Here is a 14,001-nt window from a genome sequence, read left to right as displayed (position 1 = left end):
GCGAGGGGCTTTCCCGGGGCGCTTCGGGGCCGCCCGTCTCGCTCGCGCGGCCCGAGGCGGACGGAGCTCCGGGCCGCGCAGTGGCGCCGCAGTGCGGGACCCGCGGGACACGCCGCTTCCCGGGGCGCCTCTCGAGCTTCCCCGCGCGCCACGCTCCTCCCCTTCAAGTCGCTGGGCCAGCTCCGCTCTGAGGTTCGTTGCACTATTACGATCGCACTGCTCGCTTAGCCCGGTTCCAGGACATTTGTATTCACCCATCTGCTCCATCTTGAAACTCGGGATTTTTCTTGTCTCTTATTAGGCTATTTACATTTTAAGAATTGTTGTACACCTGGCTTTCTTAATGTTCATTTTTCAACCTATTTTACTTACCTTAATGACATTATTGAATTATCTTTGGTCCACTAACAGTATCATATCATCATATAGATAATCTCTCCATTGATAATAAAACCATTATTGGAATCAGCAAGTGCTTCTTTAAGAATAGTCTCTGTATAAATTAAAAAGCAGTGGAGTAGGTCTCTTAAAAGCCTACTGAAGTTTTGGGAACAGACCACCTATAGTGGCAGTATTCAAGTACTGTGTTTTTCCTTTCATATTGCTCTTATAGACACAGATACTCACATATATTGCTGTGCAGCACTTCAAGTGAATCCCCATTGCACAGGCATTAAATTCTAAAACTCGTTTATGCACCAACACTTGGCAAAAACAAAGATTTCTTTGCTGTACTCATGCAATACATCACCTCTTTCTAACCTCCTTCCCAGAATATGACATTGAATCATCCCTGAAAATAGTAATGAAAAGTGAGGGAGAGAGCATTTGTTCCTAAACTCTGGGGGGGATGAATTTCAAGGCAGATCTGCCCAAATTTTAAGGCAGATCAGCAAATTTTTATGCTAGTTTGGTGTTATAGCTTCCCCCAAGGAAGCCTAGGAATCACAGTTACACATGCTGAGAATTCTGTGTTAGAGATCCCTAGGCAGGTGCTTCTCGCAGAGCTACGGTCCTCTGGGAAGGGGGTCAGGCCCTTTTAAGCCTGTAGTATTCATGTTTAAGCCATGGTTTGTGCTAGCCATGGTTGTTGCCTTAGGCATGAATGGTTTTCTAAATGTGAAAACAAATCACAGTTTGTTTTCCCTATTTCTGGTTTGTTTCTCTCTTGCCCTGCTTGCCAGCCGTCAGAGCGCTTGTGCTTTCTGGCTGGATCAGTTTCAAGACAGCAGCACAGACAAACAAGCCGGAGTCGAATTAAGCACACATCCTGACTTAGCGTTATGTGTGAACTGGGCCATTCCCTGGCCTTCACTTTACGGATAGCAATTCTGCATAGGAACTGTTCGGCTTGCTTTCTGTGAGAACATGGGATTGATCTCTTTCCTTGGAGGCTTTTTAAAGAGGGCTGAACAAGTACTTCTTATGGGTGCTTTGGCTGTAAAATGTTCAGGTCAGAGACAGGACTGAACAGGAGAATATCAGGAGGACCTTTCCTGTCCCAGTTCCAAAGCTGGTTTGTGTTGCTGCAGAGGAAACCAGCCCCCTGCCCATCGCTGTGAAGTATATTCTGGTTTGAAGGACGGGGAGAAGCGCAGGTGTTCAGAGAGCCTTCTAAGCACGAAAGTACTGCAGTATCAGGACCGCAGCCCCCCTTTGACAAGTGAAGGAACCATGGCTCTATTTATACCAATCACTGCATTGCATTTACATCCCATCCCTGCTCTTCTCCTCTTGTGCAGAGCCCGAGGTGACTTAAATAGTTCTCCACTCAGTTTCATCCTCATAGCCGCCGCCCTGTGAGGTGGGTTCGGCTGAGAGTGAATGATGGGCCCAAAGCCACCCAGTGACTTTCAGGGCTGAATGGGAATTAGAACCTGGATCGCCTGTTTCCCCAGTCAAACACTCTGATCACTATGCGGCACTGTTCTGCGAGAGGCTGGAATTTGAACTTAAGGCCTACAGCTTCCCTTCTGGATCCACTGGCTGCCCCTGACACCACGGAGCCAAGCCACAGCTGCACCAATATTCTCTCCGTCATCATTTCAGCACATTCCCATTAAATGATTCTCAAGGGGGACCTTCAGGTGTTTTCCTTGCAGCCCACCCAAACCTCCCACGCTGCGTTACACCTGTTCCTGACTCTGCGGCTGGGCAAGTGGAGGTGGGATGCACGACAGGACACCGATCCTGCAAGTCCCGTGTGCAGCGGATGCGAGCTGGGAGCGAGCGACAGCGCTGCCTTGCTGGATCACGTTCGGGGCGGCGGTCCCTGCCGGCAGCAGGGCCGGGTCTGGAGCAACGCCCAGTCCTGCTCAAGGCAGGGAGAGAAGGGTCGCAAACCCTTGCGCGCAGAGTCCAGGTGGCAGTGGCAGGCAGCTCGCCCCAGCTGATGATCCCGCCGCTGTGCCAGCAAACCTCTTGCCTGTGGGGAGCCCACGACCGGGACAGGAGGCAGCGGGGCCTGCTCCAGCCGGGTGTGCAGCACCACTCCGCCTTGACACGTGAGGAGGTGAGGTGCAGCCATCGCTGGTGCAACTGTTCCCTGCCAGTTTGCCCACCCCTTTGCAAAGCCCCTGCGCTCGCAGGGCGCCTTTCATAAGCCGTCTGGAGAGCTTCAGTACAGCTCTGGGCGGTACAGAAATGTAATAAATGACATATAAATAATACGCGTCTCTGAAACTGCAGCATTAGGCCACAAACCTATGAATGTTTAGACAGAAGAAAGTCCTACAATTTCCAGCATCCCCCGGGCTAAGAATGCTGGGAGTTGTGGGCCATGTTGCTGTCTAAGGGTACAGTCCTGTGCTTGTGTAGCTCCTCTTAATGAAGCTAACAAGACCCAAGGAGTGTGTCCGGCTTGCTTGTAACACCTAAAGAATTTCCCCAGAGGCCCTTGGGACTTTTGCATATGTGTTTACAAAAGAGGAGGCCTTTTTGGTGGTGGTGCCACAACTTTGGAACGTCTTCCCAGAAGAAGCACATCTGGCACGAACATTAAGGATATTCTTGGCACCAGGGTTTTGTTTTGTTTTTTTTGCATTTTGTTTCTTTAGCAAGCAGCTGGATCAAGCAGCCTTCCTAAGGCCACGGCCACTGATACGTTAGGCTGAATCTTCAAAGCCCGGGTGATATGGAGAGCGCCTGCCATGGCATGTTTATGCTGGTTTACAGCACCATTCGCCAGACGTCTTCTAATTCCCCCCCTTTTTTTGACAGGAAAAAAACCATGAATACAATACTTCACAACAGTGATAATATAACGTAACAAGAACACGATAATTAAGAAAAGAATAAATGATAGAGTGCCCCCACCACCCCGGAGACGAATACTACCACCATTCACATGCTATAACCATTAATAATATATAATAAACTTCAATTATATCCATATCCCCTCCAAAAATTCATATAATCTAGAGTGGGTTTACAGCCTTTGCCTTCTATCAGTACTGCTTTTACACAATCTTTCCAAATTTCATTATATTTATTTGCTTTCGTTAACCCTACAATGCCCATCGTTGGCTTTCCCAGCTGCAGGGATCTGGCTGCAGAACCGTGCTCTAGACTAAGGGTATGGGAGGGAAGGGGCTACTCCCAGACTGCAGCCCGTGGCACCCTCTCATACGTTGGACCTGACCAGTGGCCCGCTTGCCCGGAAGCAGGCCACCGCTGCTCTGCTGCTGTCTTACTGTTCATGCATGCCCTTTTCCGTGCTGTGCACATCTCTTCTGCGTCGCATGATCTTCTGTCTGCCCTTGGGATATGCTTAATCTAACATTCCGGCTTTTAAGGCAGAGTTCTCGTTTGATCTGGGATTTGGCTCCCCCTGTAGAACCTGCTATTCACTCATCCCCCAACACCTTCATGTGATTGACATAATATTCAGTCTCCCTCCATCCTGGCCTGTCTGTTCTTCTTTGATCTCAGAAGAACCAAATGTATTCTGTTTATAATTTGTCAGCTTAAACACCTCGAACATTTAGGAAGGCCTGTTCCATGATTGTTGCTTGCAGAAATCTGATACATATTTTGAATTAAAGTTGGAACTAAATAATGTAGCATGAAGCCAGGAGAGAGGGCTGGAAAACTTTCTGCGGGGAGCCAAAGGGGGTGAACTAAATGACCTAACCAGGTTTTCCCCACCTTTACCTTTGATGGTTCAAAGAGCCGATGAAGCGTGAGACCTCTAGTTTTGCCCCCTTGATGTCTCCCAGCTGCACTTTCCTGCGGCGCTGTTTTCTCCCTGTAACATAAAAGATGTTTGCATGTGTCTCGGGGGGGAAAGGCATGGAGAGAATCCAGGCCGGGTGCTCTGTAGGCAGCCAGCCCGCAGGAACTACTTACGCGCAGATCTGAAATGAGTATCTCTGACAGTCCAAAGCACGGGCTTGTTCTTCCGGTTGGTTTAGAGTATTGCTAGGCTGCCCCTCACGCTGTGGAGGGATCACAGTAGCGTTACATCCCAAAAAACAAAATACAGCATGAGGGAAGGCAGTGGGATTCAGCCAAGAGTGAACCAGGATTCAGAGTTCCTGGTTCACTCTTGCGGCCAAGCTGCAGGGAGTCGGGCTCCCCGGTATTAAGGTTCTGCCTTCTCCCCCTTTGGCTTCCAGATAATGCCCAGTCTAGCTCCAGTGGGGAGCAGCTGACCAGCCACCTCTGCTCTGCCCGTGGCTGGCCGAGTCTCTTTCAGCCTGAGGGCCGAGTCAAACGCCAAGATGCTCTTGGCGGTGGCAGGCAGGACTGGAGGCGAAAGGCCTGGAGTACCAAAAATCCAGCATCTGGCAGCATAAAGCTCTTTCTGCTAGTAATTAAGCCTTTGAGGAAGCATGTCCACCTTTTAGGAAAAGGGGGGGTGCCCTGGGGGCAGATGGTGAGGCCTTGGGCAGGTTTGAGGCTTGTCATCCCCGGGCTACTGAGAGGGGCAGTTCACGGTTCTTCAGATGCGTTGGCCTACAACTCCCACCATCCTTGAGCCAGCATCAGTAGTGGTGCAGGCAGCAGCTGTGGTCCAGAGCCACACGTTGAGGGCCACCTTCCTGCTCCTCCCCAGCTCGGGCTGCTTCCCGGCTGCGTTGCCTGGCGGGGAGACGCCGGTCTCCTCCCTTCCATCCATGCTCACGCGAGAGCCCACAAGCCACTGGGGACGATCCTCCCGAACAAGCAGGAGGTCCTGTGGGGTGGGGGCAGAGCGCATACTTTGCTTTTGGAGAGGCCCCGGCTCGATCTTGGCCCCCTGGGTGAGGAGAGGCCTTGGCGAGCCACTGTCAGTCACAATCAGCAGTTCTGGGCCAGGTGCAGCAGTAGCTTTAGTTTTCCGGTCCTCCACGCCCCCCGCCCCGTGACCAGTTCCACCACCCACCTATAAACTCTGCTCTTCTGTGTTGCAGAAGCTTCCCCAGGCGTTAGCGAAGTGATTTTTGTGGAGAAGGAACCAGCTGAGCGCCACGCCATTATTTCCTGGGAGCAGGTATCCTGTCTTTCATTTATTAGTCTTTTACCCTTCCTCCCTGCAACGTTCAAAGCTGCGCACAGTATACAGGGCGGGGCGGGGGGGCAGCCAAACTGAGCAGAAGTGGATAACCAGAAGCCAGGCTCTTTCCTGGGCGTGAGGGGGCAGCCTCAGCCCTCCTGCCGGTGGTCCAGGCCCATGACATGCCGCTCCTTCGATGGACTTACGGTAGATTTCTAATCCGCAGGGTGGGCAAACTGCAGCCTCCCCGTGTTCTCCGTCTGCAGTCCCATTCGCATAGCCACTAGTGAGGAACAATGGGAGCTGTAGTCCCACAACATCCGCAGAACCATGCCGTTGCCACTCCTTTCTGATTAGCCTCTCCATCTGTGCTCCAGAGAAGTGTAAAGCTGGCTAGACTGCCCCAGACATGGACGTTCAGCTGTGTTACCATCGCTAATTCCCATGGGCAGAAGCCTCCCTGAGGTATCTGTCGCATCACCTTTTAAATGCCACGTCACCCCCTCCTGCAGCCTGGCGTTCCTCAGGTCAGTCCCACACAGTGTGGAACAGCACCTCCCCCAGTGCGGCTGCAGCTTCAGTGATCCAGAGCGCCAGATGTTTTACGCCAGCCTTCCCCAGCTTAGGGTCCTCCAGATGTCTTGGACAGCAGCTCCCAGCATGGCAGGGAATGATGGGCATTGCAGGTGAGCACATCTGGGGGACGTCGGGTTGGAGGGGGCTGCTTTGGACTCTCCCTGTGGGAGGAGTGCTCCTTTTGGTGGCCATTTCCCTCCCTACTTTGCCTGCAGCACCAGCTGCAGAGCAGCCCCCATTGCAGCCACAGCTGTCCCCCGCCCGTTTCCGTGCGCACACCTTTGCCACCACCTCTGTCTCCCTGCTCGTACCGCACATTCCCGCTGCGCTGTCTCCCACCCCTCCTCACAACAGCTGCCTTCACTTGCGCGACACATCCTTTCAGAGCAAGCAGCCAGCGGGCTGGGCTCCCTCCAGAGAACCAGGCCAAAATGCCCAGCTCCGAGCAGTCCTGCCTTAGCACCCAGCTCCGGGGAGGGCCAGCTCTGCTTTGCCAGCTCCACGCTGACCTGTCGGTGACAAACCTGCAGCGTAATATGGCTGGCAGCCAGCCATGTTTTCCACAGACTGGCTGCTCATCACACTGGGTTGGGGATGTGCACAGTCTGAACCAAGCCGCTGAAACCGTCGTACCAGCAGGACTGGCAAACGCTCGTCAAGGAGCAGTGAAACCTTCTCTGAGAATGCTACCTGTGCGGAACATTTTCAAAACTCTCCATGCTCTGTTTTCTTCCCTGTTTTCTAAGCTCACCCTTTATTTGCCCCTTGACAAATTCTTAAATATTTCTATTGCAGGGATAACAAAGGGAGGCAGTATTTTAAGTTATTCATGGTGCGGCTTAGTATATAAACAGCCTCCATTTATTTATTCATTCTCGCTGGGTTAATCTGGGGCCCGTAACACTATAAAATAGAAGAGAGAGAGAGATCTGACCTGCAGCTGCATTTGCTTCCGACAGCCTGGCTTCGTGGAACTGCTCTTTCACTGGCTGCTGCCGCTGCTGTTCACTCTGCTGGTTGTTTATTTAGGAGGCAGAATGTGAGGGACTCTAATCCAGGATGGCAGAGAACGCGACACAGCAATGACATCAGGCCGTTGGAAGGCAGCTCGGTGGAGGGCTGTTGCAATTCCAAACAGAGTCAGCCTGATAGGTACAGGGTTGGGATGCAGCAGGGCGAGGGTCAGGCTTGCCTCAGGCCTTCAGGAATGCAGGGCGGGCTGGGAGGCGGCAGCAGCAAAGCCAGCAAATGGGTGTCCCGGGGCCACCATTGCGCGTCAGTCCTTGGGGAGGACAACCGATCTTCCGGAGGCGGAAGGGGTTGCATGGATGCGGTCGCGGGGCCACCGTCCCTCCATCCTGCCGGCTGCTCCCATCAAGCAGCTTTGGCGGGCGCTTCCAGCCCAAGCCAGAGGCGGCGGTGGAATTGCTGTGCACAGCGCCTCTCGCAGGGCCTTTTTCAGACCACCTGCGAGACTCTGGAACAGCCGTTTGTTGTCCTGCAGCCGAAAAGCAGCTTGCTGGAAGGCGACTCGTGTCACACACCCTCCTGACGTGGCACAGCCTTCCCCAGCCTGGTGCCTTCCCGCTGCCTTGGACGGCGACTGCCGGTGTTCCCTGCCGGCAGGAGGAGACTGCAGTGGGTTGTGTGGCTTGCAGACTGGCCGTGGGCGGCGGCTTCTGAGCCAGGAGCCAGGATGACTGCAAGCGAAGGCACTAGTCACACTCTTCCCTCCACCGCAGGCCTTCAACGGCACCTCGTTACTCAGGCGTCAGGAAAGCCTGCTGCCGGCTCAGTCAGCGCCTCCTGGTTCTTCAGGCCGTTGGTCAGGCGCCTTCGTTCGCCAGTCCAGAAGAGACCCAGGCAGCCGCTGAGTGTCTGGGGGTCCCTCTGCCCCACGCCTTCCCCACCTGCGGCCCGGTATCTTGCCCCGGCAGGTACTTTCACGCACTCTTTTCCCGGGAGTGGACGTATGGGTTCCTCTCTCAAAAAACTTGACTCTTTCCCCTTACATTACCCTCACACGAAAAAGATAAATTGTAGTGAAAATGATTTGCACCTTTCCATTTCCAATACAACTATTACCAAATGGTTCAGGAAGATGGAGTTAACCGGTAGACCACACTGGGCAGGTAAATGTGGCAATTGTTAATTTCAAGATTCGAGAAATGGCTTTAGTTTAAAAAATCGAAACACTAAACCACTGTCAAGGATAGGCAGTGACCCTGCGGCAAAGCCCGGGCTTGCATGCCTGTAGGGTCCATGGCCACACCTGGAGGTGCGGCTGAGGAGCAACCCTGCTGAGCACCTGGGCAGATGCAGCTGCCAGTCAGTGTCGACCGCACTATGCTAGAGGGACCCATAGTCTGACTCAGTGGCCCCGTTTGCACGCAATGGTGACGAGCCATGGAATCCTTAATCCGTTCTTTGTCCCGGTGCCACCATTTCGCATAAGCACCTCCAGGTCGCCTGGTTCACTGGCCACAGAGCACCTGCTGTGTATTCGCAGTGGTGGTTGCGTGTGCTACAGCCAGTCCTGCTGTAACTAACCCTGTGAGTCTACGTAAGGCAGCGTCCCACAGTCTGACGAAAAACTCTTCATCTGGGTCCCTGACCTCCTACCTGGGCGAACAGAGGATCCTTCCTGAGGAAACAGCGTGGAAGCAGCTGTCCCGCTTTTCGGGAGGCCCCGTTGCTATTTATGGTTCTTCACGGGGCAGCAGAGCAATGCAGGGCCATCCCTGTTCAAGGTGCTTGCAATCTGTATTCACGCAAAGGGAGCCAAGGGAGGGGTGAGCGCACCTGTGGCTGCCCATTCCTGGCCTGCCCAATGCAGAGCCTGTACGTGACACCATCTTAAACCGGTACTTTTGAATATGCCTTTATGTCGTAATGGGGAGCATGAGGCTGCTGCCTTCTGGGTTCGGTGCTCCCATGCTGAACTGGCCCTGTAGGCAAGAGACAAGGTGCAGTGCTCTTTACTCCCAGGTCGAATGTCCTTAGGCTGATGGGCAGAATTAGGCTTGTGGATTCGGGTGCCTAAGAAGAGCAGGACAGAAGCTTTCTCAGCCACTTAAGCTTTCCTGAGGGACCAGGAGTGGGCCGTGGCATCCGATGCTTCCTTCCCCAGCCCAGTGTCTTCCCTCCCTGGCTGGAATCCCCACACACGTTCCTGCTGCAGGGAAGAACCACGCCAGCGTCAAGACTGACTGATGCGATACCAGCAGCATCAAGAGGTGGCTTGGGCCCGTGAATGGCCCATGGTTAGAGAGCCAGGGGGATGCTGAAGGGGCTCGCTCGCTCGCTCACTCGCTCACTCCATGGAGGCACCCAAGGTGATGTGCAGAAATATCACAGCTTGCTATGAGCTGAATCGCCTGCCTTTGCTTTCAGAAAAATGCCTGTGTCCTTCCCGAGGATTTAAAGAATTTCTACCTGATGACAGACGGCTTTCACATGACATGGAGTGTCAAGTCTGATGGTAAGCGTATCCCAGCCCTCGCCTTCCCAGTCCTCTGCTCCCCTGCCCACTTCTTCAGGTCCAGTTATATGGCCTGCCTTACCATAAGCTGGTAGTGGGGGCAGGCCAGATTCGAGCCCTCCAGCAGCTGGATCAGAGGAGGGATCCCCTTTCCTGGAGCCCTTCAGCGGCATTCCACCCTGGCCTCCCACACTCCTTTTCCAGTTGCAGGAGCCCCGCTGCATCCCGCTGGGCGGGGAAGATGATACTCGGGTAGAAAAAACCTCTGGTTGCTCCCCAGTATAAAGCAGTCCTGTCCCCACGTGAAGCAAGACTGACCTCTGCCTCAGCCAAGCGAGGCTGTGGGAAACACAGGTCTCCAGTCCCTCCAGTCCCGTACTCACTGCTCGGGCAGCTCCTGCGAGGTCTCCGGCAGGAAGGGTGCTCCTTCCCACGCCTTCTGCTCTGATGCCCGTTGGGCTGCAGGTGCAGGAGCTGCTGCAGGCGAGGCGTGGGCTCCCCCCAAGCGCTCCGTCCCCGGATGCGCCACTCCCAGGCCTCTGCGGATTCTGCGCCGAAACAGTGAGACTTGGTACCAAGGAAGGTTCTGCAGCTGGTGCACAGTTTGCCCATTGAAGGGACTTCCTCCCATTTGCATAATTTATTCCAGCAGTTCTATTACTTTCGCACAATCCATTCTGGGTTTCTCGACACACAGTCACCCCCTCGCTTGCTACCGGGACAAAACCTGCTTGACCACCCTTCTATCTTCAGCAGAGTCTCCCCACACGCTCTCCAGCACATTTTCACAGCTCTGAAAGCTCAGACTTTAAAACAAACTGGCAAAGAAATGAGGATGAATCGTCTGTATCCAGCTGCAAGCTCTGTGCTCCCACAGACTCGCAGCACTTGCCCAGTAATGCCGCTTCTTCCAGAAAGCCCCATGCCCCTGGGCTCCATGACCATCAATGGCATCTCCAGGCTGAATCGCCTTGGCACGTCGCCTGCATACTCCTTGCCCAGCGCACCCACGCTCGCCGACTTGGAAGAGGCCGATGAGGAAGGAGGTAAGGGACACCCCCGTGGCCCGTGAGACCTCTGGCTTCTTTTCTCCCACACTGTCCTGGATAAGAAGCCAGGCATCGTGCTTGCTGGCCTTGCCCCACGAAAGCTGAGCCCCGTGGTCCAGACGGCTGCGACTCCCCCCTCCTGTGTCCGGGGCCTGTGGGTGAACGTCGGTCTGTCTCACCGTCCTCCCTCAAAGGTGACAAGGACCAGCCTGAGAAGCCTCACTTGGACTCGCGCAGCCTGATATTTGAGCTGGACCCGTGCGGGGGGAACGGGAAGGTTTGCCTCGTGTACAAACACACCAAGCCAGGTATGTTGCCAGCCCTAGCAGACGAGAAGTCGGCTGCTCTGAACGAGCCCCCCGGGAAGCTGGCAGGCCTCCTTGCCCTCCGGTCGAGTCCCTGTGCTCCTTGGGCTAGTGGCTGCGGCTCAGCACGTCTGGCTCAGAGAGCCTTTCGGTCCTCCAAGCAGCGCACGTGGTCCTCCTCCGCTCGGGGTCTGGGCGGGAGTGGGTGCCTGGCCAGCCCCCCCCCCCAGTGAGCTGCATGACCGAGCGAGGCCACCCCGCACCGGCGCTAGAGAGCCCCCCCTGCCTGCACCCTTCCCCTTGGTCGTAGCCTGGAGGCTGTAGCATCCCAGCTGGGGGAAGGGGCTTCTGTTCTTCCCCATGATGCGGCATCTGCTGCCCCCCCCCCATCTCAATTCCAGCTGTCAGCCCTGATTCGGAGATCTGGTTCCTGGACCGAGCCCTCTACTGGCATTTCCTCACCAAAACCTTCACCGCCTACTACCGCCTCTTGATTGCCCACCTCGGGCTCCCGCAGTGGCAGTACGCCTTCACCAGCTACGGCATCAGCCCCCAGGCTAAGGTGAGCGAGGGCACGGCAGCCTGTCCTGCACCCACCCATTTGCACACCTTTCCCCCGCAGGGCTTCGGGGGGGGGGGTTCGCCGAGGAGCCAGGTGGGCCCGCCAGGCACGCGTTGGTCTCAAGGAGGCCTGCCGTGCAGCATCCCGCCCTGGGAAGCCTTGGCGGTGGCCCCCACAGCGGCAGCCGGACCTCCTGCCAGACTCCGGCTCTATCTGTGTGGCGTCGGGCAAAACCCCTAATTGTACATGCGCCTCCACTCCTTCCCACCGCTTCCCTTCCCTGGAGTCCCCAGCCTCCTCCTTCCTCCCATCCTCCCTGATACCTGGCCCCTCTCTGTAGGTCCCTGCAGGACCTCTAAAACCCTGCTCCCTGAGCCCCGATCCTCTCCCCACACTTGTCCCGTGCAGACACGTATCTGGAGGGCTGAAGCCCCCCGCCCCCGGCTCAGTGTAAAGTCTTCCGGACGAAGCTCGCTAGAGCATCTCCAAAGGACCTTTTCCCCGTCCCCTTGAGGTGCAACCCGTCCCGTGCCAGAAGTCCATTGGCAAGAAACCGGGTGCCGTGGTCGAGGAACCCGAAGCGTTCCTTCTGGCACCGCACCCAAGCCAGTCGTTCCCCTCGGAGGCCCTCCTGTCCCTTCGTGGCCCAAATCCCCGGACAGGTAAGATTGACGAGGAGGCCACTGGGGCCTCCAGCTCCCGGAGTTCCTTCCCCGAGGCCTCGAAGGCCCTGGCGATCCCGACCACCCCCTGCCTGGCCGCGTCCTTTGTGCCACGCGGACCACCAGGAGCGGCTGGCGACCCCGGGCGCGCAAGGCGCTCCCCCCGTCCCTCTTGTGCCGGAGGCGTGCGCCCGGCAGGCAGCACACCTCCCTTGTCTCCAGGCCGGGGCGGCACAGCGCCGCCTCGGGGCCCCCAGCAGGGAGGCCCCGGCCCCAGTCTCCCGCCGCGCGTCGTCCCGGTGCTGGTGGGCGGCCGAGCCCTGGCCCTCGCCTCGCCTCGCCTCGCCTGCAGCGGCCCCTTGCCGTGGTGGCCCCGGGCCGGGGGTCCTGCTGGTCCCCCGAGGCCTCCTCAGCCCCAGCCGCCCCAAGCGGAGAGCGCCTGCTTCCCGGCTCCGGACTGGTGCCCGGAGGAGGAGCATAAGGAGTTTTTAACTCTGTTATTACATTGCATGTCTTCACATCAGTGCACAGCTATACTGTGATCTTATGCTGTAGCTTTGAACAGGATCGGCCCCAGGACAGAGCCCTGGGGGACCCCGCTTGTCACTGGCCGCCATCCCAATGATTCCCCACTAACGGTTCCCCTCGGCTTTCGGTCAGTCAACCATGCCCTAATGCACCGGACAGTGCTTTGGTGTATCCCAAAACTGCTCAGTTTCTCCACCAGGATATCATGGGGCACTTCGTCAAAGGCCTTGCTGAAATCCAGGTAAACCACATCCACTGCACCCCCTCCATCCAGCCACCTCAAAACCTTGTTGTAGAATCCCACAAGGTTTGTCTGGCAGGACCTGTTGTTGCGGAAGCCGTGTTGTGTGGCTGTCAGCCTCCCTTCCCTATCTAGCATCACTAGATCTCTCGCTATTATGAGCCTTTCCATTGTTTTTCCTACAATGGACGTAAGGCTAACTGGTCTGTAGTTCCCCATGTCCCTTCTACCACCCTTTTTGAAAACTGTTTAGCAACTGACCAGTTCATCTTAGGAAGACCTGCCTGAATATTTTGGGCTGCAGTGGAAGAAGAGCAGAGCAGGCAGCCGCACTTCTCTCCGCAAGCATCTCCACAGCTTGGGAGCCCCTGCGGATGAGGCCCTCTCCCCCATCCTCTCTCCCCAGATTTATCTGGCCGGCTCTTCATGTCCCCTTCCTGTTTTCCAGCAATGGTTCAACATGTACAAACCTATCACGGTCAACACGGAGCACCTCTCGGAGGAGGCGGAGTTATTTGTGAACAAGCTGGACCCCAACAAGGTTTTTAGGAGCAAAAGCAAGACTCCGGTGGTCAAGAAGAAGCTGCCATCCCAGCCCCCCTCCCAGAAAGGCCAAGCAGGGACGAACCCCAAGAATCCCCCGCCGGCTGGGAGCTCCTCGCGGAGACGCGAGGTGCAGTCCTGACTCTCTTCCACAAGTCGCGTCTCAGCACCAGTTCCCCGGGCAGGACCAAAACGTTTATTTTAAAGTATTTATTTAAGACCCCTTCAGGCTTTGGTTGAATTTCCTTAATGGCCATTACGATGCACGGTTTGGGGAACACACCTCCCTGGGGCGCAGCTTGCTAGCGCCGTCCCAGGATCAGCAAGCGCGGAAGGTGTCCCGGGACGGCTCCGTGTGGACCCCCCCCCCCCCCCGCCCAGCACTGCGGAGATGCAACGCAGACACAGCTGCCTCCCGGGAGGGGCCCTTGAGTGACCAGTGGAGCTACCTTTCCGACGGCATGTGAGCTCAGCCTGGCCCTCCCGGCACATTCCCGCACGGGGGGCGTGCTCTGCCCAGGCGCCTGGCAGGATGGGTGCCGACCCCGAGGGCTGCCTGCTGTGGTGCTGCCTCCGTG

At 56.0% G+C, this 14,001-nt stretch overlaps 1 protein-coding gene across 2 annotated transcripts; it reads left to right on the top strand.

The window, feature by feature from the left end:
* The first annotated feature begins 137 nt into the window (after positions 1–137).
* TPGS2 (tubulin polyglutamylase complex subunit 2) lies at positions 138–13,646 on the top strand. 2 transcript variants are annotated; one of them, XM_044431320.1, is made up of 7 exons: positions 138–192; positions 5,394–5,473; positions 9,446–9,533; positions 10,411–10,579; positions 10,777–10,890; positions 11,289–11,449; positions 13,329–13,646. In XM_044431320.1, exons 3-7 carry the CDS (start codon positions 9,531–9,533, stop codon positions 13,563–13,565), a joined length of 684 nt encoding a protein of 227 aa, XP_044287255.1. In that variant the 5' UTR covers positions 138–192; positions 5,394–5,473; positions 9,446–9,530; the 3' UTR covers positions 13,566–13,646. The 2 variants fall into 2 exon arrangements, with proteins under 2 accessions (XP_044287255.1, XP_044287254.1); XM_044431319.1 differs by having other exon boundaries at positions 139–192; positions 10,448–10,579.
* Positions 13,647–14,001: the final 355 nt, after the last annotated feature.

Source organism: Varanus komodoensis, unplaced genomic scaffold (genome assembly GCF_004798865.1).
Source record: "Varanus komodoensis strain SLA01 unplaced genomic scaffold, ASM479886v1 scaffold22, whole genome shotgun sequence".
Lineage (NCBI taxonomy): Eukaryota > Metazoa > Chordata > Lepidosauria > Squamata > Varanidae > Varanus > Varanus komodoensis.
Note: the sequence above shows the minus strand (reverse complement) of the source record. Positions and strands in the feature narration are given on the sequence as shown.